This window comes from Typha angustifolia, chromosome 13 (assembly GCF_048772165.1).
Source record: "Typha angustifolia cultivar Huaian chromosome 13, ASM4877216v1, whole genome shotgun sequence".
Taxonomy (NCBI): domain Eukaryota; kingdom Viridiplantae; phylum Streptophyta; class Magnoliopsida; order Poales; family Typhaceae; genus Typha; species Typha angustifolia.
In genome coordinates, this window is record NC_133251.1 from 5,490,932 (window position 1) to 5,509,963 (window position 19,032).

Genomic DNA, 19,032 nt, shown 5'->3' on the forward strand with positions numbered 1-19,032 from the left:
TAGTTATGTTAAATCCGTGACCGCTTAGGTCGTCGCTAAGTTGTTCATTGATCGGAAAGGATGACATTCATTGTCTTTTCTTGTTTGCTCGGAGAGCTAATCTTGATAGTAATCTCATGAGTTGGGGGTTGTCCTTTTTGCTTCTTCAGTTTTTAGCCTCCCATCAAAGTGAGGCATTTTGCAACCATGGGAGCTAACTTATCTTAATAGTACCTTCTTCTTCTTTTTTGAAAAACAAGTAAAAATGCTGTTTTTTTAATCCCTAAGTTGAAACAAGAGAGACGGCATAGGCAGTGAAAGCATCAATATATTCATAACTGAAGACATCTTATTGAATGTTAAACTCCTGCTATCTTCATAATATAACATCTAGTTCTTCATATAAGCTCTTGCAAGAAAACGGCTCATATGACTGCAATAAATACCACAGCTAGATTACATCTTAATAGAGAACCTACCACACTCAGGGAAAGAATAAAACAAGCTATGCCTCTCACAATCTCTTTTTCTCTACACTCTGAAATGATAAACCATAAAATGGAAGCAATAACCAATAAGAATATACTAACTTGGAGAAGATTTATTTTCCTTAACGAATGCAATTACTCACACGTTCACAACTGAAGCAGAGAGGCAAGCACAAAGATGGATCTGTCCTGAACCAGATTATGAACTGCTCTGTAAGAATGAAAACGTAGCCCCAGTACTACCTGAAAACAAGCAGTACTCTTGAACACTCTTCTCTTCCTTTGAGCAACTATGAGCTTGAGCTGCCGGAGAGTTGGAGGCTAAGCCTCCATTTATTTCTTCTTTGGACAATGGGGTCTTCGGTATTAATCCTGAACCAACACCAGCAATTGGGCCCCCAAAGTGAAACAAAGAGAAGGAAGGTTTTTCATTATGTTCTTTAGCAGCATTCTCTGCACCACCATTTTTACCCACTGACTGTAGCTTCAAATGGAGCTGTCCACTTGGACATTCGAGAGGGTGCCTATTGCTAGTGGGCTCAGCTAAAGAGCTAACATGTCGATTTCCACATGAATTTCCACTTCTATTTTGCTCCATGGAACTTTCAGGATTGAAGCCAGCAACATTTGTTATGTACACATTGTTGTATATATACTGTTGTGGTGCACCAAACACGGGGGCTGTTAAAGGCTGTAGAGCACTGTAATGCGAGGAGAAATCTGCGGATCCAGATTGGTTTGCTGCTGAGCCATATGCAATAGGAGTTGGGTATACAAAGTGGTTGGGTTGGGCAAATGGCAAAAATCCATTTGTACTAGTGAAGCAAGAAGCTACCCTTTTACTATTGTACTCCATAGTTGGAGATGGAAGAAGGGGAATGAACATGCTTTCATGCTGCATCGGTAGCATATATTGCTGTGATGGAGCAATATGACCTCCAATTCGACAACTATCAGTGAACTGGACAGCCTCTGTTGAATTTTCTCCTGAAAATAAATATTCCTTCGCTGTTGGGGATCCGGCAGCAGTTTTCATTAAATAGCTACCTGCACTTGAGCTATTTCTTTCTGAAGTTTTTTCCCTGATTTCACAAGCACTGCCAGTGCATGTGGAAGTGTACCTGCCATCAGACTGTTGGCTAGCATCTTCTGAATCTGATGCTGAAGATGTTTCCACATTTTGATCACTTGAAGAGCTTGTGCTGCTGTCTCCCTCACTAAGACATGACGAACAGTTATCTGAACTAGAACTGTTGGTTATGGAGTCAGAGTTATTGCTCAAAGGAAATGCAGACATAACCACGCCTGCATTAACTTCCTCCTCTCCACCATTATTTGAGTAGCACTCTGACTTGGTTACCAGGGAAAGTCCATGCTGATAATCACTATCATATGTGCCTAACTGACATGTATTCTGATTCTTACTGCAACCCTCATTGACCTTATGACTGCTCAAACCATCCACTTTTCTAGAACTTTCAGGATGCGCTTCAACAAGTGACCCAAGTTCACTATGAGAATGACTTCTTTTTATGTCTTTGCTAACTTCTATCTTCTCAGATGGATCAAGTTTGACAAAACTTCCCAAGGTAGCACTTGAACTGCTTCTATTACATTTTTTCCGAGCATCAGTTGGTTCCCACACCTGCTTTATATGAACATCTTTGTTAAGTGGATCACCAATATAGTTTCCCTTTTTCATGAGAATATTATATGGCAAACAACAACCACTATTGTAATTTCTGATGCGGTAGAATGGCCTAGGCATATCCAAACCAGATTCTATTTTATTTGCATTCTTGATTTCTCGGCCTAATCTAGCAGTTGATACATGATACCCATCCTTCATCCTGTAATCTGCTTGACAAGTGCACCTACAGGAGCGGAAGTTACACATATCATGCATTCTGCTGTTTGAACAGTGAAATTTTGCACTGAACTTCATGTCGCTATTTCGAGTAACGTTCCTTACAACCCTTTCTTTAGACAGCCGGTGCAGAACACTCATGCTCTCAAAAGGGACGAATGTATGGGCACTCGTATCATTGCTGATGATAGAATGGCGACTCTCATACCAATCATAAGCCTGATTTTGATGGGAACCTTCTCTATATCTCAGCTTCTGCTTTGATGATTTTGATTGCTCATTTGTAAAGGATCTGCCTCCGCCACTAATAATATAATCTCCCTCAATGGGACATTGATGCACGAGACTGCCAATTTTCATGTTCTTTTTATTAGCATCCCCACATAAAGACTGTTCATCAGTGATAGAAGGAGAAAGAGGCTTCGCAGACATAGGAATCATATCTCCCTGTTCACTTACAGAATCTCCAGTGTCAGGAGTACGAGGTGAATCATTATGAGCACTTGTAAGAGAGTCATCTAAAGATGTCACAGAGATAACAGGAGATGATTTTGATTCAATAAATTCTCTTTCCCTCTCCCTTTCCTTTCCTTTCAGCCTCTCCTTTCTTCTTATCTTCTTTTCTCTTTCTTTTGCCCTTCTCCGCTCCTTGCGCTCCTCTTCTTCACGCTTTTCTTTCTCTTCTTCTTCAAGAAGCTTGGTCTGTAAGATGATCAAAATAGGAGAAAGTGAATACTAACCCCCCCAATCACATTGGTGTAATTTTAGACGTTATATCAGATAAAAGGACAAACAAAAACAGCATAGTACCTGCTTTTCTAATGTAATAATTTCTTTGCAAGCAACACGAACACGCTCCTCCAGCAATTTTAAGGCCAGGGAAACAAATACACTGTGTGCATTTTGTCGAGCAGTACCTTCTCTGAAAGCCTTTTCTACCTGGGAGACCTCATTACTTAGCTCTAACTTGCTTGGAATGCATTAAAAATACTAGAACAGTACAGAAGTAATTATTAGTATTCTGCTTTATTCTAATTTTATGACTATATACTTTATAGTGCGTAATGCTCTGGGGTAATCAATAAAATGAGGATGCTAGACTGTACAAGCTGAATCAGGCCTCCTAAAAGTGAAGATGCTCTTAATGCTATGAAGGCCTAAAAGACATTCAAGTAGATATACAGAAATTCAAATTTAGGAAAAGAATGCAGAACATGAAATAAGCAGGGAGATATTATGAAGTACAAGCCCATTGCATTCTTCTAATGCTCACTTTCAACTCCCAGAGTGAAACATGCACAACATTCTATTTTTACAAATGTGAAGAAGTTCAATGTCTATAAATCTACATCTTCTTGCTCAAAGTTTCGAAACTCGGTATCGGGGTTGGTTGTTAGAAAAAAACGTTATGTATCATCTGTGTCAGTTGTATCGGTCATATTAGTCGCCCGTATCAAAGTGAACTATTTTTAATTCGTAAAATTATAAATATTATTTAAAAAAGTATTTTTCTATTAGAAAAAAATAATCATATATGAAGCCTAAAAAGTAAAGAAAAAAAAAAACTAACTTAAAACCACGATGAATTTTGACTTGAATTTGATAAATGTTTATACTCGTACACTACTATTGTAGAATAACGATGAAGTGAGAGATCTCTCTCTTCATTGTTGTTTTGTAGCAGTAAAAAAAAAAAGTAGTCAAAGAGTGAGCAAGAAAAAGAGAAGAGAAATGAGAAAAATAAAACACTCACTTTACGTTTACCAACATTACAGAGTAATCGGAGGGGCTCACCGAATAGACCGTCGGACGAGCTTGATGAAAAGTGAGAGTGGGAGGGGAATGTGTGAGAGATAGAGGGTAAAAACTAAAAATTAAAAAAAAATACCTGATGACATCAATTACTAATATCTCCCAAGTTAGATACATTTAGATTCTACCTAAATATTAAAAACATTTAGTTACAACCAATACGACCAAGTTCAATTGATACGATGAAATTGGTCGAGTCAATTGTGATGGGCATACAATTTCTTGCCTATGGTTAAATCTTTGATGAGCTGCAAAAGATTCAATTATTATGTTTAGAGTAAAGTTAAAAATGTGACTTGAACCCTCTCAAAATTCCAAACATGGTAAGTTGCTAATTAATTTCGTTGAGAATCAAAACTAAAAGATATATGTGAAGTAGCAAAAGGTGAGCAACAAAAGGATAATAAATCCTTTTAAATAGAAAAATCAAACCCATGAATTTGCTAATGACCAACATATTTAAGATGTTGAATTGGATACAAAGGTAGTGAGCTATTTCTCTTCATTTGCTGCTAAACCCTGGGGATGAGGTTTATATGTGCAGATCTATTAAAATGAAGTACCCATGTTTATGGCAATGTTGTCACTGATATATTCTCCAAACCTAATCAGAGAACAGCTATCTTAATGATAAGATATTATAGAAAAATTTCAAAGTATAGGAGAATGATGAGATGTGGGTGTAGAGCAATTTGGTGCTATAAGAAACCTGCTCTTTGAAGATAACCGTTGCAGCATCCAAAAGGAATTCTCTTGCAAGCTCCGGGCTCTTGGCATGCTTCTGTGGGCGAGGACCATCACCATCAAGTTCATTCCCGTCCTTTTCCATAGCATCGTCATCCTGCTCTTGCAAATCATCAAAATATTAAACATAGATTGCAAGAATATCATACACTTTCAGTATTTGTCAGCAGAATAATATTTCTGCTCTAGGAGAGAAATAACCAGCAGATTTGTACTGACACTTACATCTTCTTCCTCAGCTTCTTCTGCATGCTCGAAGAACCTTCTGATACTTTCTCCCTCTGTTATTGTTACAAAACCATCTCCTACTATCATCCTGCGATGGACACACGCTTGTCCTTTCAATGCATGTGCTTTGACAGAGAATTCAGTGCAAGAACCATCAAGCTTCCAGGCTCTCAGTGTAATAAAGCAAGCATTCAAACCACCAAGATCAAGTCCATCCATGTGGACCTTTCCATTCATGCCGACATCTTCAAAGTCCAAAATATTAGATTTTCCTTCTGCTGTTCCAACAGCCCATTCAAAATGATGATACGATCCAAATGTATCAGTGAAGGACTCACACCAGTCAGCTTGGATAGTGTTCTCAGATACCTGAAATAGACAAAACAAGTCGGGACATTTAGAAGCTGATATACAAAGTATCCTTTTATAGCAGTTAGCGTTATAACTAAGTGTAGCACATAATATTGCAAGAATAATGGAAACTATAGTAAATCAAGGAGATAATAATATATCTCTAGCAGTACTTAGAGAATGCAAACCTCATATTCAAAAGTTGCATCAGATACACAAAATGAACTAGTGCAACGAGGTTCCCTTCGCATGCGCCTAAAATCTTTCAGCTCCTTGAATTCACGAATGACATTCTTTCTGCAGTCTCTACAAAACCTCTTGCTGTCGAACCTGTAAAATCAAAGTCAGATATAGAACATTTAACTGACTCTAGCTAATAATAAAATCAAAAGAAATTGGTCCCTCCATCCATGACAGCCATAATAAGCCTATGGACACTACTGAGTCTTGTCAAATATAGACGGGCAAAATTTAACCCATTATACTAGAAGTATTTTCTCCATCCATGAGAGCCATAATAAGCCTATTGGCAGTACTGTCTTGTCAAATATAGGCAGCATCATTTAACCCATTATACAAGAAGCATTTTCTCCACCAATGAAAGCCATAATAAGCTTAATGGGTGCTACTGTCTTGTCAAATATAGGCAACATCATTTAACCCGTTATACTAGAATGTTATAGTAACCAACACAATCAACAGCCTAACTTGAAGCCATCTTTCTATCCAGTATAATGTGCTCAGTCAAAATCCTCTTTCCAAAAACTGATGATAAGACAATATAGTATATTTTATTCATCTTAAATTTCACAGTCCAAGATAAAATTGGCCCATCTAAGTATTAAATTCCACAGACCCACTGTAAAAACCTCAAAACTCAAAAGGTCAATGACCCCAATTATACTAGATTTAACTTCTGAAGCTTGGGGAGCTCACTTATATGACAATGTCTAGTAATTACAAGCTTATGAAGAATGGTATTCTATTTACTACCTGTACATAAGCCTTTCAATGAAATCCTCCTCCTTCATCCGTAGGAGAGATGATCTAGTTTCATCACCAAGTGCGAACCAGAAGTCCACCAGTGTATCGCATGTAAGCCTGGCAGTATGTAAAGCACAGGTTTCTCGTGTTGTGTGCCCTCTACCATAATTAGTCATTGCTCGGCTAATCCATCCTCTGCCTTGACCACCACAAGCATCAGGATAAAGCAACTCTCGTTCATGTTCTCTTGCTCGTGCACTGTCAAATACCTAGAAAAAACAGTACAGAATTTAGTGAAACACTATAATAAACATACAATTGGAATATGTGTGAATTGCCAACTGGAAAACAAATAGGAAACCAAAATCTTCAGGATGCAACTTAACAGAGCCATGGAGGAGGTTCGAACAATAAATCCAAAATAAAGAGTGACTTAGAAGAGATTTTCTATAATATGGAACAAGGCAAAGTTGTGAAGTGAAAGAAAAACCAACAGGCGTGAAAGAGGAAACCAAAATGTTATTAAAGAAAAACTTGGAGAAAATATATTGCTGCAAGATTATGAATGCATGCAGTAGACAGAATGAAAAGTACTTGCCCTCTGGAGTGCCTTAAGTGACTTTGCACATATGAAGCAATCAAGAAGCGTTAAAATTCCATCCTTAGTTGTTGCCAACCCTCCCCAGGGATGAACACCAGGGTCCTGCGCCTCATTAAAATCCCCATTTTCATGAATCAAAGAGGCTCCTGATTTACTCAGAGTGCGCATTCCAAAACCTTCGTGTTGCAATGACTTGCCATACATGACAATCTGTGTGAAGACTTCAAGAAGCAATCCATTGCACCTGGAACAGTAAAGATTCTTGCGAGCTTGCTCAAAGAGAGTCTGCTTATCTATCCTCAGAAGCTCCTGCCGGGCCGGAAGAGGCAACTCACTCCAGAACTAGAATGCATACATCAAAATCCAAAAAAATAATCAGTTCTTTTTTTTTTTCTTCTAAAATGCGACCATTTTGAACAAACACAAAAAAAAAAAACGTATCTTGGACGAATGGAATAGATAAATATCACATTCTAAAATATATTTCTCTAAAACTAATCAATTCTCCCTTATTTCCAATATCCATTGGCAAGTTTCAGCCGGAATCGGATTTAACAAATTAAAAGAAATGGTTCCAAATCGTGAAGAGCTGCAATTACCTTCTGGAGGTGGTCGAATGTGATGTCTTCACGACGCCGCGACCAGATTCCACCGTCAGAAGCGCATCCTGCGGCAGAAGCATTGTCGAATTGCGAGGTCCTACGCAAGAGGCCGGGCATCTTGATTCACCTCTCAGAAACCGATTGGCGATCGTTTCCGTCTCGTGATCTCCATCCAAGGAAAATCCGCGGCGGCGGGATTGATCGAGAGTCGTCGGATTCGATTCGGACGGTGATGGGAAAGGCGATCGGATTGGAAAATTTTGGCAGTGGTAGGAGGTGATTGGATCGGCGATGTGAGAGAGAGAGAGAGAGAGAGAGGTATGGGGGGTTTTGTTGATGAGATTTGGTCAGTTGTCCTTGGAGTCTCTTTTATATATAGTGAGTGAGAATTACATAGGACCAAGGGGTTAAAAAAGAAATGAAGGTTACTCTATTTCTTTTATTTTAATCGATGATGTTGTTATTTGGTAGATTTAACGAGAGAAATTAATAATTTTTTTTATCCTTTAAATTATTATTATTATTATTATTATTATTATTATTTACACTATAAACTTCTGAACTATTAAAAATAATAAGATAACAATGTTTTTATTATGATTAAAATATCTAATGGTTTCTCTTCTTGCCCCCAAAATAGTCTCCATTTTAAGATCAAATGATCAATCTTAAACTAACATAAACCACAGCACAATTAAAAAGCAAGATCAAAACTTCACAGTTACAACATCCAATACTTACTACTACACCGGCAAGAAGTTTTTGGGAGAGTATACACGCAAAAGATCTTTTTCTTTGCATCTTTTCTGAGGTAATATAATTGTACTTTCTATATTTAGCAAAAGGACAAATGTCAACCGAACCCCGAATGTCGGAATTGGATTGGTTGGAGTCGAACCCGTTTACGGTTTACCCGATCCCTAACCCAAAGTCCTGTCAATTAATTCAACCTCACCACGTATGTCGTTGAGCTTCGTTCGAGTCGACTCGTCTCCTCGTGGCAATGGAGGAGGAGAAGACAGCAGCCGAGCTCGCCGGCCCACTTGAGCTCTTCCCTCCGGTGGATTTTTGCTGCGCTTATGGCTCCTCTCTTCTTCGCAACAACCAAGACAAGGTTATTCACTCTTCCACTTCTCTTTCAATTCAAGAAGCATCATTCTTGTTACTCATTTGGGTTCTTCTCTTCTTTTCTGATGAATTCTTAGACTTCCATGGTGGATTATATCTTGGGTGTTGCAGACCCAATTCAATGGCACTCCGAGGTAAGATTGTTCTCGGTAGAGCTTAGATGAATTTGTTTTTTCTTGTGGGTCTTTCTCTTTTTCCGTCCCTTGACTTTGTTGGTTTGGGGAAAAACCCAGAACTTGGAAAGGAACAGGAAGCACTACTCGAAGTGGATGGCTCGTCTCGGCCCGGGAGTGGTTTGATTCTTTGGAATGCTCGATTTCTTGATTTGGATATGTGGGTCTTGCGAGTTTTGGGAGATTTTGATGTATGTTGGGTTTTGATTTTTGTGAGGGCTCAGATTACACGGGTCGCTGATGGTGTTGGTGCTGGTGTGCACTTTAATCCCTTTGTGGAGTGGAGAGACAAGGTTTTGCTTCCCCCCAACCCACCCTCCCACTTTCATGCTTGATTTTTTTTTTAAATTTGTGATCAGGATTCTTTGATTGCAGATGATAAAGTATGGAGTTGTGAGGATGCATGATTTAGCTATGGATGTATTGACATGGGAAAGGTTCTACCTGAGTGGTCGCTTGCAGAAACCTGTATGTTATTGCTTGAGGTGTGCATTTAGATTGATAAACTGATCATAATATTGAGATGCTGCATCATGTCCTCATGTTTCTTATTTCTTTTAAGTTTTAATCTTGTTGGAATCTTTACAATGAAGTTTCTGCTTTTAGTTTCTCTGAAGCCTAAAACTTATATCTTGTTGCCATGTTCTCTTTTTTAAAGGTTTGAGGCACTTCAAATCAGTCCTATTTAACATTGCTAGTGGTTAAGAGCTAAGATAGGTGAAACCCAGTTGTGATGGACTTGAAGTGTCCATGATTCGTAGTTACCTACTATAGTATTTAGGCCCTTAAGAGGTATACACTCTTCCATTTCTCCAAGTTTTTATGTATTTGACATGATAGGCTTATAGTTATAATGCAACAATCAATAAATTAAAACCTTGCTTTAGACAACTTCTTAGGGATTCTTTCATAATATTTTTAAAGCTTGGATTTGCTGATCACGAGTCCAATGATCCCATAATTGGCATCTTCAGATATTAGGGACCGGAATCTAACCACAAGGATATGGAAAATGACTTTTATTGAAGCTAATGCTTGTGGTTTTTCACTTTTTGCATTGTATAAATAGGGAAATAGAACGTATCCACAGTTTTCCTTTCTCAGTCGTATGATCTATGTTTGGAGTGATACCCTGTATATGTCTAAATTTCTTTTATCCAGCATTGTTGTTTCTTCGAGATACTTCTAGTTCCTAATAATTTTTTATACCCCATACAGGTTTTTATTCTTAATGATAACTGGGAGATTCAAAAGGTCAATATCATTAACTTAAAATCAGCAATAGCTGCTTCCCTCCTCCTTTTGCCACCTGGATTTTCTGAGGTCTGGTTGAAGTTTATTTCCCTATAACATACCTGTTTCTATATGCCCCTTTACGCATTGCTATATTTGTTTCAGAATTTCTTTTGTGATGCAGGATGATTTATATGCTAAAATCTGTAGCCTCTCATACATGGGTGATCTCAGGATGCTTTTTGCAGAAGACAAGAATAAGGTTAGTTTAGTGTGGTGCCTAGCTATCGATTAACTGGTCACCATCTAGACATTGGCTGCAGGAAACATATGAGGAAATCTCATATGGAGCAATTTGGAATAATCTTAGTATCTAAGTTTGAGTTTGATAACTTATCATTTAAAAATTTTGATAAATTAACTCTGTTTATGGTATCAGGGAAGTAGACAAGTAGACTGCATAATAACTTCAGATTTTCATTTTGGCATACCATTGAACCTAGGTATAATGGTACCGTGCTTGTTTGTTGTAAGTGCCTAAACTTAACACACCTCAAGGACCTGCCTAACACATAGATGGGGCACCTTGGTGGCCCCCCTAAGGCAGTAACTCAGGCAATAGGTGGTTAGGTGGTTTTTTATCTTGTGAGCAATTATAGTACAATATTAAGTATAAAGTACTATTCCTAGTTGGTCCCCAAGCCTACCTATCACTAAAGTTGTAAGAGGTTTTTAATTCCAATTAAATGGGAGTTTTTCCCATAGTTTTATCATCCTCATCCTCTCTCCCTCTCTTCTATTCTTGTAAGGATTAGGAATGATCATAGTTACAGGGAAGAGCAATAGCTAGAAGGTTGTTACTAGTTGCTACTACTCTAAGGCTGCTCTTACAGTGGCAACGATGACCATTGCCACTATGCATGAAAAAAACAAATTTTGTTGTGGATACGTATGAATATCTACATGCTAGGTAACCCTCTAGTGGCCCACCTACCATCTACAGTCTTTTAGAACATTGCTTAGCAACAACCTGATTTGCAGCCTTTTATCTTTAATGACCATTTCTTGTTCTTGTTTTATACTATTTTCCTATTGTAATACTACTAGGTGAGAAAGATTGTCCAGGGAAGTTTCCAACTATTCAGATCAATGTATAGGCCACTACTAGAAGAGTACACTTATGAAGGGCTGCTGAAAGTTTCTTCTCATGGCCAGCATGAAGTATTTAAGCAGGTTTGTTCAATTCTCACAAATTAAAATATTACCATTGTGTATATAGCATGATTGAACTCCCTACTCAATGTCCTTTACTGTAATCATAAAGAAAGTCTGATGTTCTTTACGAATGACTTATGGTCATGATCTATGAGTTCGGCTGTAGTGTGGTAAATCTCATGCTTTGTTTCTTCTTTTGAGAATCAAGGATAGGTTATTTCTCAATAGCTAAAAAGGTAAGGATTCCTGAAATTCAAACAAACACCGAATCCTTTTTCTTCTGATTTATGAACCGGTAATTTGTTTGCAGGACTGTGGTTCAGCTGCAACAAGCTATCTCTTTTCTACTCTTCCATGGACAGTCCAAAGACTAATTGGACGGCAGTATAAATTAGATGAGGCAGGTAATGATCTCCCTCTCCTTCCTGTGATCTCCTCATCAGTTAGTAAATCCACTATAGTTACTGATGATTATAAGCTTCATAGGAATAATAGCACCCCAGATTGTCATTTCTTCCAAGGAGGAGGCAGCTAATTGTGTCCGAAAAGCTTTGAGACGTCGGGTTATGATGTCAAGTGCTAGGCAGGCAGTATCTGGACTACTTGCTGCCGGTGGGATAAATGCTGTTCGTTATCTTGGGAGAAAGATATCAAAGGGCTGGGCATCTAGGAAACCTTAACATGTATACACAACTATAATTTTTTTACTTTGCTTTGATGCTATTATAATTGGTCCCTTTTTTCTTACTATGGTTGTAATTGATCATCTGAACAATGTCAAATAAAAATTACTGAAATGGAAATCAACATGCTTCCATTACATTTCGCTTTACATAATGTGCACCAATGACACAAATGGCTTCAGCAAATTGACATGCATAGCAGGAGTAAGTGGGAGTGCTAGGAAAGAAATGACAGATGGAAATCTCACCATCATTTAGGAAATCTCTGACAATTGTAGAATAGTAATGTATGTTGCCATCCAATTTCACCTGAGTTATAATAACAATATGCCAACAAATATTTCAAACATTTGATCATTGTCCTCTAATTTTAGGTTGCTAGATTGGCAATTAATATTCCACTGTACGAATACTCCCGTGAAATAGCCACGAACTATACAAACCATAAAATTGATTTATCAATAATATGAATAATTCACTCAAATATCGAATAAATATAAACCCCAACTAAGATGAAGATAGTTCGATCTATAAGACAACCAAGTTCTCATACCTGAAATGTGTAAAATTTCGTCCAAGAATTTCTCTCATCAAATACATTAAGAGCTACAGCATTATTAGGACAGATTTGGCATGATGATCAAATTTTCTTTTAACTTATAATCACTGATCTTTGAGAAAAAGACGGTGAAAATCTTTCATAGGTGTGGACATTGGAGCCGCCCAACGAAGGGAACAATATAATTGACTAGAACTTGCACTTACAAAAATATAACCTATGGATCTCAAGGCTGGCTGCTGGGCAGCTTGCTAAGAATCGAGTGTTCGGGCTTGTGGTCGCATTCAAAATCAAGATGAACAAATGCCCGCTCAACTTCTGGAAGATCCTCGATCTTTATCTGCAGTGTCTCTCCAATGGCATGAGCTTCTTTCAGAGGTAAATCTTCCGGAAGTTCAATGTCAACCTGTTGTTGAATAAGAAGGTAAAATGAGTTATGAAAAAAATTCGCCTGTCAACTATAATCCGAGATAACAGAGCAAGCAGCCTAGCCATAAAGGAACTCTCTTACTATTAAAAAATAGACAGTAGACAAGTATAAAGACTTATATCAGGTGGCAAATATTTTTCAGAAAAATATCTTCAGCAATACTGTTAATGTACTTTCCTGTATTTTAAGGAGGCTTTTAAGCTTTATTTCTGCTTGGAATCAAGCAAAAATATGATTGACAGTTCAACAGTGATCAATGTAGGCATGGGAGATTAAGGGAAGCACCATAAGTAAATCATAAATCATAACGTTTGGTCATAAAAGATGAGAGGCTAGATTCACCTATACTTGATAAGTCTCTTCTATTCACCTATACTTGATAAAAGATGAGAGTACTATAAACGATGAGAGGCTAGATGCAGCCCCTCTTAGTTGATAAGTCTCTTCTATTCACCTATACTTGAAAGAAACAAGATACTAACCTCGACAAAATAAAGTACTCCAAAAGTATAAGCACGAACAGTGTCGACACGCTTAATTTGAGGGTCGTGTCTTATGACAAGGTATGTTAGTTTCTGCAGCATTTCTGGAGGGGCTGCTTGACCAACCAGTGATACTGGATCATGCAAAACAAGAACCATACATTAGCCAATAAAGCTTATATAGAGCAGAGGAACAATTGATGTAAAGAAGTAGTATCAGATACATATATTAGGTCCATAGATGGGAAAAGTATTTTCCTAAAATTCCATCAAAAGTTGATGGTATATTAAAACAATTGTGAACAACAAGAAAATGAGAAGGAAAATAAAACCTGCATTTTCCCAGACAGTTCCGGACCAGTTCGAAATAGTGTAAATTGCAAGAACTATAGCCCCAGATGGGTCAATCCACCAGTAAAATTTGTCACCAAGAACAGCAGCAGCTAGGCCTAAAATATTTGTTACAACATCGAAATAATGATCCTGGATAGTAGCAATGTTAATTAGCTTCTCTAGTAAAGAACATTAGCTTTCCAATAAAATAGTTCATCAAATAATCCGACCTTCACATTAAGAGAATCAGATATATACCTTGGCATAAGCACGGACAATATCATTTCCTGAGGTTCTGCAATAAAGCCAGAGACCCAGTTTCACCACTGTTGCAGACAACATGATTGAATACATCCACACCAGTTGTGCTGAAGTCATCTTCTCAGGAACTTCATTTTCTATCAAGCGTTCAAGGGCTTGAATAAAAACTTGGAATCCTTAAAAAGGAAGAAACAGACTTGATGAACCTTTTGATTAAGGGCTTATTAGAAAGATCTATAGAAACTGAAGTAATTTAAGAACAATAGAAGGCCTCTCTAGCATGCTTATCTTGGTAACGCTCAAGCATGAAACTTCAAATTTCCCAAGAAAAAAAGGAGCACAGGAGGTCTCTTGAAATGTGATTTCTGTGCCTACTAGACCATATGCAAAAACACGACCTTTTTAATGTTATTTTAATAAAAACTATATTCTTAATAGCAGGTTTAAAGGAGTTAGATATTTAAGTTTCTCTCTCCCTACGAAGCATAGTGAACAACCAATGTGGCAATGGTGTAAAATTTCCGATTATAAACCTAAAACTTGGAGTGTTTTTAAAGATGCTGAAACTTTCAGTGTTTTCTTTCAAGTATGTATTCCATATGAAAATGCTGAAATTTTATATATAATTTGGAGATTGAAAGTTTTAGCATCTTTAAATAGGACCACCATACTAGCGTCGTGATGGTTGTTCTCTCTCAACATGGGGAAAGAGAAACTTAAATTTGTAAATATTTTAAACCCCTTATTAGAAATACATTTTAGTATTTTTATTGAAATAATATTGAATAAAAAAAGTGTACAAAAACAACTTTTCAAGTACTTCTAAATTATGTCTCAAGGTCTACTTAGTCTCTCAACGGCTGTCAGTTCCTAATTCATTCCCACAACTTCTCCATGTATTAAGCGATACATCGATGGTCAAGATTTTTCCTGTCTTTCTACATAGTTGAAATTATGATGTGTACATGTGTAGGTTCCCAGATTTGCCAACTTCACACAAATTTTAAATACTCCAATACTTTGAAGTTTGAAGATTATATTCTGGAAGTCCCCGGACTTCTGAGTCCACACCCTTGACTAGAATGAGGACAGAAATATTATTCTTGTCAACATAGCATTCAACATTAGACTAGTCAACCATAACATGGTAAATGCTACCAGTTAAACTCACAGATCGGAAAAGAAAGCATACCTAGTTGGGATTTTTCTTAACTAAGTGATACATCAATGATCAAGATTTTCTTATGTCTTTCTACATACTTAGTTGAAACTATGATATGTACATGTATAGGTTATCAGAGTTGCTAATTTAAATACTCCAATACTTTGAAGTTTGAAGGATCTTCTGAGTCCACGCCCCAAATTTATGACTAGAATGAGGATACAATAATCTTCTTGTCAATATAAAATTCAACATTAGACCAGTCTACCATAACATGACAAATGCTAATATATTAAATTGATAGATGGGAAAAGAAAGCATACCTAAAGTAGCCATAACAGCAGCAAATATAATAATGCCTACTGGCTGCACACGCAATTTGCCAATAGGGTATTTGTAGACATTAATATTCTTCATCGACAGATGAGTAAACCAAAGAATGCCGCCTGCCATAAGATCCAATAAGGAATCAAGTGTCGATGCAGCAATAGCAATGGATCCACTTCTTATCGTAGCATAGATCTGCAATTTGAAGTACTCATTTACTTATGAACTGGATATTACAAATATCTCACTCACATTAAAACCAATAAGCTTATGTTAATACCTTCAAGGCCAACAGAAGAATATTTGCATAATTGGATATCCTCATGGCAAATTCACTCTGCCTTTGCTCCTCAAGATCTCCAGCTTCATCAATTTCATTCAGTTGATTTAATGACTCAACTTCCTCAAAGGACTTGAGGGTCGCAAACTGCTTTTCATAGTAGTCTTTCTCCCCTGTGAAAGATAAGGCAGTCATATGCAGAACAATATGGACAGCTTAATATGGATAATCCTTATGTTATCAAATTCTTAACCACAGATCTATGTTATATTAAATAATTATATACATAAAAAATTAAATCGAAAAATTAATATCATAGAAGTATCAAGAACAACCAAGTAGCTTAAGAACAACATTGTTTAAATTTTACGATTCAGAAAAGGAACAAATTGCTTCAAGGCATGAATTAGAGAGAGCACCAAGATAACAAATCAGAGTGTTTAATGGTGCAGAAGAAATTCAAATTGACCCAAAAGATTTGACTTTAAACGTAGATCATCTATAGACACAAGCAAATAAATGAGATCAAGATCACAAGAGAACATCTAATAGATCACTAACTGATCAATAAACAAGACACTTTATGTAAGATTTAGAAAGCCCAAGTAAAACAATGTAACATCTTAAGAGAAAAAATCTCCGAAAGAAGACAAACCCCAAGTAAAAACAAAGAAAGAAAAAAAAAATGCGCTCAAAATCCCCCCAAAAGCCAGACCTTTCCTCCAAAATCCACCCCAAGATCCAAATTTTCGTCCAACTAAGTCAGATCGAGACTCATCGTCTACCTTCAATCAATCCCCTGGTCCGGGAGACGTCAATGTGGAATGGTCTCTCCGGGTCGACCCCGTCCTTAACCTTCTCCGGCAGCTTCGACACGAACTCTCCGAGCATCGATCCCACCGAGTTCTTCCGCAGCGATCGTCTCTCCTTCTCCAGAAGCGGCGCTCTCGCCTCTTCCGATCCTCCTCCTCCTCCTCCATCCATTCTTCTTCTTCTTCTTCTTCGTCTTCTTCTTCTCTGGGTGTGTGTAGATGTCTATCGAGGAGCTATTCTAAGGTGAAGAGGGTTCCGAGGATCTCATTCCGAGACGAAAGAAAGAGCCAAGGGAGAGGAAAACGTTAGAGGAGGGAAACGAGGGACGACAAAAGACGTATACGAATTTAGAACGCTCTGCTCTTCTACAGACGGGGGTGTTACGTTGGTTCCCTGTTAGTTGATATTGTCACGCTCGATTTTTCATTCTCTCTTTCATATGTGTGGATAAGGATAATTCTATCACACTTCTAATAAATATATAAAAGAAATAATACTAATAAAATAGAAAATAAATAAATAATAAAAATATTGAACTATCATGTAGTTAATATGGGTTGTAAACGTAGATTCTCAACTAATTACTTGCATCAGTACTTGCGCTAAATTCATACTCGTATAACTCTGCTGTCTCTTCGTCTTACGAGAAAATAGAATTGGGGTTTCATTTTTCTTCTAGATTTTTTTATCATTCCCCTTGTGCTTCCCATACCCAAACTAGAGTTATTGTAAATGAAGTGGACATTCCGGAGGAGCTTTCCGATCCTTATCTCAAGTTGTTGTCTAAACCAAAATTCGTCGAGCAAAGAAAGTTGCTCAATTATTCCTCCCTTGGGAACCATCACCACCAATGTGGTTTAAGATAATACAAATGTCTCTTTTGTCGGTCGTTCTAAGATGGTGGAGTGTGCTTCATTATCTAACAAGCTAATTATGCTCCTTTCCTAGCAGAGTAAGATGCGTCTATTTTGAAAGACTTGTATATGAGAATCATTCCTGTTTATTAAGCTCTCATGTGTCTTCACAACAGAAACGTTTCTAATATCTGAATAGAACCTAATTCCCTTTTGCTTGCCAATATTATCAATAGGAACATTCAACCTTCTTAGGCAACAGACTCATTAATAGTATTATTAATCAAACTCATAATTGTAAAGTTATTCGTACTTTTAGTTATGGTTATACCTGAGATAAAAAAAAAATTTAAAAATTTGTTTAGGTTTTCGTCTCGGACTCTAACAAAGTATTTAGTTTTCTTTGCAATTAATCTATATAAAATCTCCTCTTATTTTTTATTTTTTTAAGATGTCCTAGATGTTAGTATATAAGATAGAAGAGAGCCTTAAAGAAGTAGAAATAGAGGAAACGTTGGGTGGGATTAACAAGATTTTTGTTTCAAATCGAAGATATGCTAATCCGATATCTAATTCCGAATTTATTATATAGCGCTTATCGGAGTAAATGCCACCGAAACTGACACGATCCGCAGATTGAAAGATGTAGCAGGAAATAATGATTGTATAAATTAAGTTGCAAACCACATGGATCACAACTATAAAAATAGAACCACTAGGATTAGTATTATTAAGCTTAATTACATTTCGGTCCGGAACTTCCGAAGCCTTCTACTTTTCTATCCTACCTCTCCATCTCACCTTCTCCGGGATCTTCCCATGCATCCCCGTAAGACCCCCTACCGTCAACCCATCATCATTCTCTTCTTTTATGCTGTTTCACTGTAGATTTTCTTTGAGCTAAGAGGGTTACGGAAATGAGATGACTCTGCAATGTTTTAAGATTAAAGAATAACAAATTGATAATTACATTTAGCCCTCACGAACTATCACTGTTTTTCACATACACTCTTACCCACATAGAACTTTTAAACTAAAAAATATACCCGTGTTAACATCTCAACAGAGGAAAAAAAAAAACTATATGAACTTTCTAAACTAAGATTTTTTATAGATCGGAGGGTCTAGGTAGCAAAAAAATATATATCAGTTGTGTATCCGAATAATAATAATAATAATAATAATTCAAGGAAGTTAAGTGATAAAAAAAATGGGTGAAGAAAAAGGCTATTGTGCAGTATTTAGGAATAAATAGAAAAGTCCATGGAGATAGAGAGAGACTACATGTCCAATCAAAATTATCCCAGGTAGTTTGGAAATTTAATTGAATCAACTACTCAGCCCAAGAATCCCTAACATTCTCTCTTCAACTATAAGAGGAAAATATATATATATAATGTTACAATATTTGTTAACAGCATTTAAAAGAAATCTTTGTATACT

The 19,032-nt window shown here is 37.0% G+C and overlaps 3 protein-coding genes across 4 annotated transcripts; 1 reads left to right on the forward strand and 2 right to left on the reverse strand.

Annotated features, from left to right (window-relative positions):
• Positions 1-562: 562 nt before the first annotated feature.
• Positions 563-8,003, reverse strand: LOC140773058 (uncharacterized). The gene is made up of 8 exons (XM_073115400.1): positions 7,654-8,003; positions 7,052-7,396; positions 6,463-6,722; positions 5,658-5,799; positions 5,116-5,487; positions 4,856-4,987; positions 3,145-3,273; positions 563-3,036 (listed from the first exon to the last, which is right to left on the reverse strand). The coding sequence occupies exons 1-8, from the start codon at positions 7,771-7,773 to the stop codon at positions 667-669; spliced, it is 3,870 nt and encodes a 1,289-aa protein (XP_072971501.1). The 5' UTR covers positions 7,774-8,003; the 3' UTR covers positions 563-666.
• Positions 8,004-8,622: 619 nt separating this feature from the next.
• On the forward strand, positions 8,623-12,225 carry LOC140773059 (uncharacterized). Of its 2 annotated transcripts, none has more exons than XM_073115401.1 (10): positions 8,623-8,770; positions 8,862-8,918; positions 9,018-9,077; positions 9,182-9,250; positions 9,333-9,425; positions 10,176-10,280; positions 10,375-10,452; positions 11,298-11,423; positions 11,716-11,809; positions 11,892-12,225. In XM_073115401.1, exons 1-10 carry the CDS (start codon positions 8,660-8,662, stop codon positions 12,083-12,085), a joined length of 987 nt encoding a protein of 328 aa, XP_072971502.1. In that variant the 5' UTR covers positions 8,623-8,659; the 3' UTR covers positions 12,086-12,225. The 2 variants fall into 2 exon arrangements, with proteins under 2 accessions (XP_072971502.1, XP_072971503.1); XM_073115402.1 differs by having other exon boundaries at positions 11,716-11,805; positions 11,892-12,028.
• A 297-nt stretch (positions 12,226-12,522) lies between these two features.
• LOC140774969 (metal tolerance protein 4-like) lies at positions 12,523-17,079 on the reverse strand. The gene is made up of 7 exons (XM_073118173.1): positions 16,708-17,079; positions 15,923-16,095; positions 15,639-15,837; positions 14,151-14,329; positions 13,892-14,042; positions 13,560-13,693; positions 12,523-13,053 (listed from the first exon to the last, which is right to left on the reverse strand). The coding sequence occupies exons 1-7, from the start codon at positions 16,904-16,906 to the stop codon at positions 12,874-12,876; spliced, it is 1,215 nt and encodes a 404-aa protein (XP_072974274.1). The 5' UTR covers positions 16,907-17,079; the 3' UTR covers positions 12,523-12,873.
• Between the last annotated feature and the right edge of the window lie 1,953 nt (positions 17,080-19,032).

Excerpts from the sequence above, each read along its gene's own strand:
- LOC140773059 (XM_073115401.1), top strand. The coding sequence starts at position 8,660 with ATGGAGGAGGAGAAGACAGCAGCCGAGCTCGCCGGCCCACTTGAGCTC. Across the intron at positions 9,078-9,181 it reads CTCGTCTCGGCCCGGGAGTG|ATTACACGGGTCGCTGATGG; the intron begins GTTTGATTCTTT and ends GTGAGGGCTCAG. Across the intron at positions 9,426-10,175 it reads GTGGTCGCTTGCAGAAACCT|GTTTTTATTCTTAATGATAA; the intron begins GTATGTTATTGC and ends TACCCCATACAG.
- LOC140774969 (XM_073118173.1), bottom strand. The coding sequence starts at position 16,906 with ATGGATGGAGGAGGAGGAGGAGGATCGGAAGAGGCGAGAGCGCCGCTT. Across the intron at positions 15,838-15,922 it reads TTCTTCTGTTGGCCTTGAAG|ATCTATGCTACGATAAGAAG; the intron begins GTATTAACATAA and ends TTCAAATTGCAG. Across the intron at positions 13,054-13,559 it reads GAGTACTTTATTTTGTCGAG|GTTGACATTGAACTTCCGGA; the intron begins GTTAGTATCTTG and ends ATTCAACAACAG.
- LOC140773058 (XM_073115400.1), bottom strand. The coding sequence starts at position 7,773 with ATGCCCGGCCTCTTGCGTAGGACCTCGCAATTCGACAATGCTTCTGCC. Across the intron at positions 6,723-7,051 it reads CACTTAAGGCACTCCAGAGG|GTATTTGACAGTGCACGAGC; the intron begins GCAAGTACTTTT and ends TGTTTTTTCTAG. Across the intron at positions 5,488-5,657 it reads ATGCAACTTTTGAATATGAG|GTATCTGAGAACACTATCCA; the intron begins GTTTGCATTCTC and ends TGTCTATTTCAG.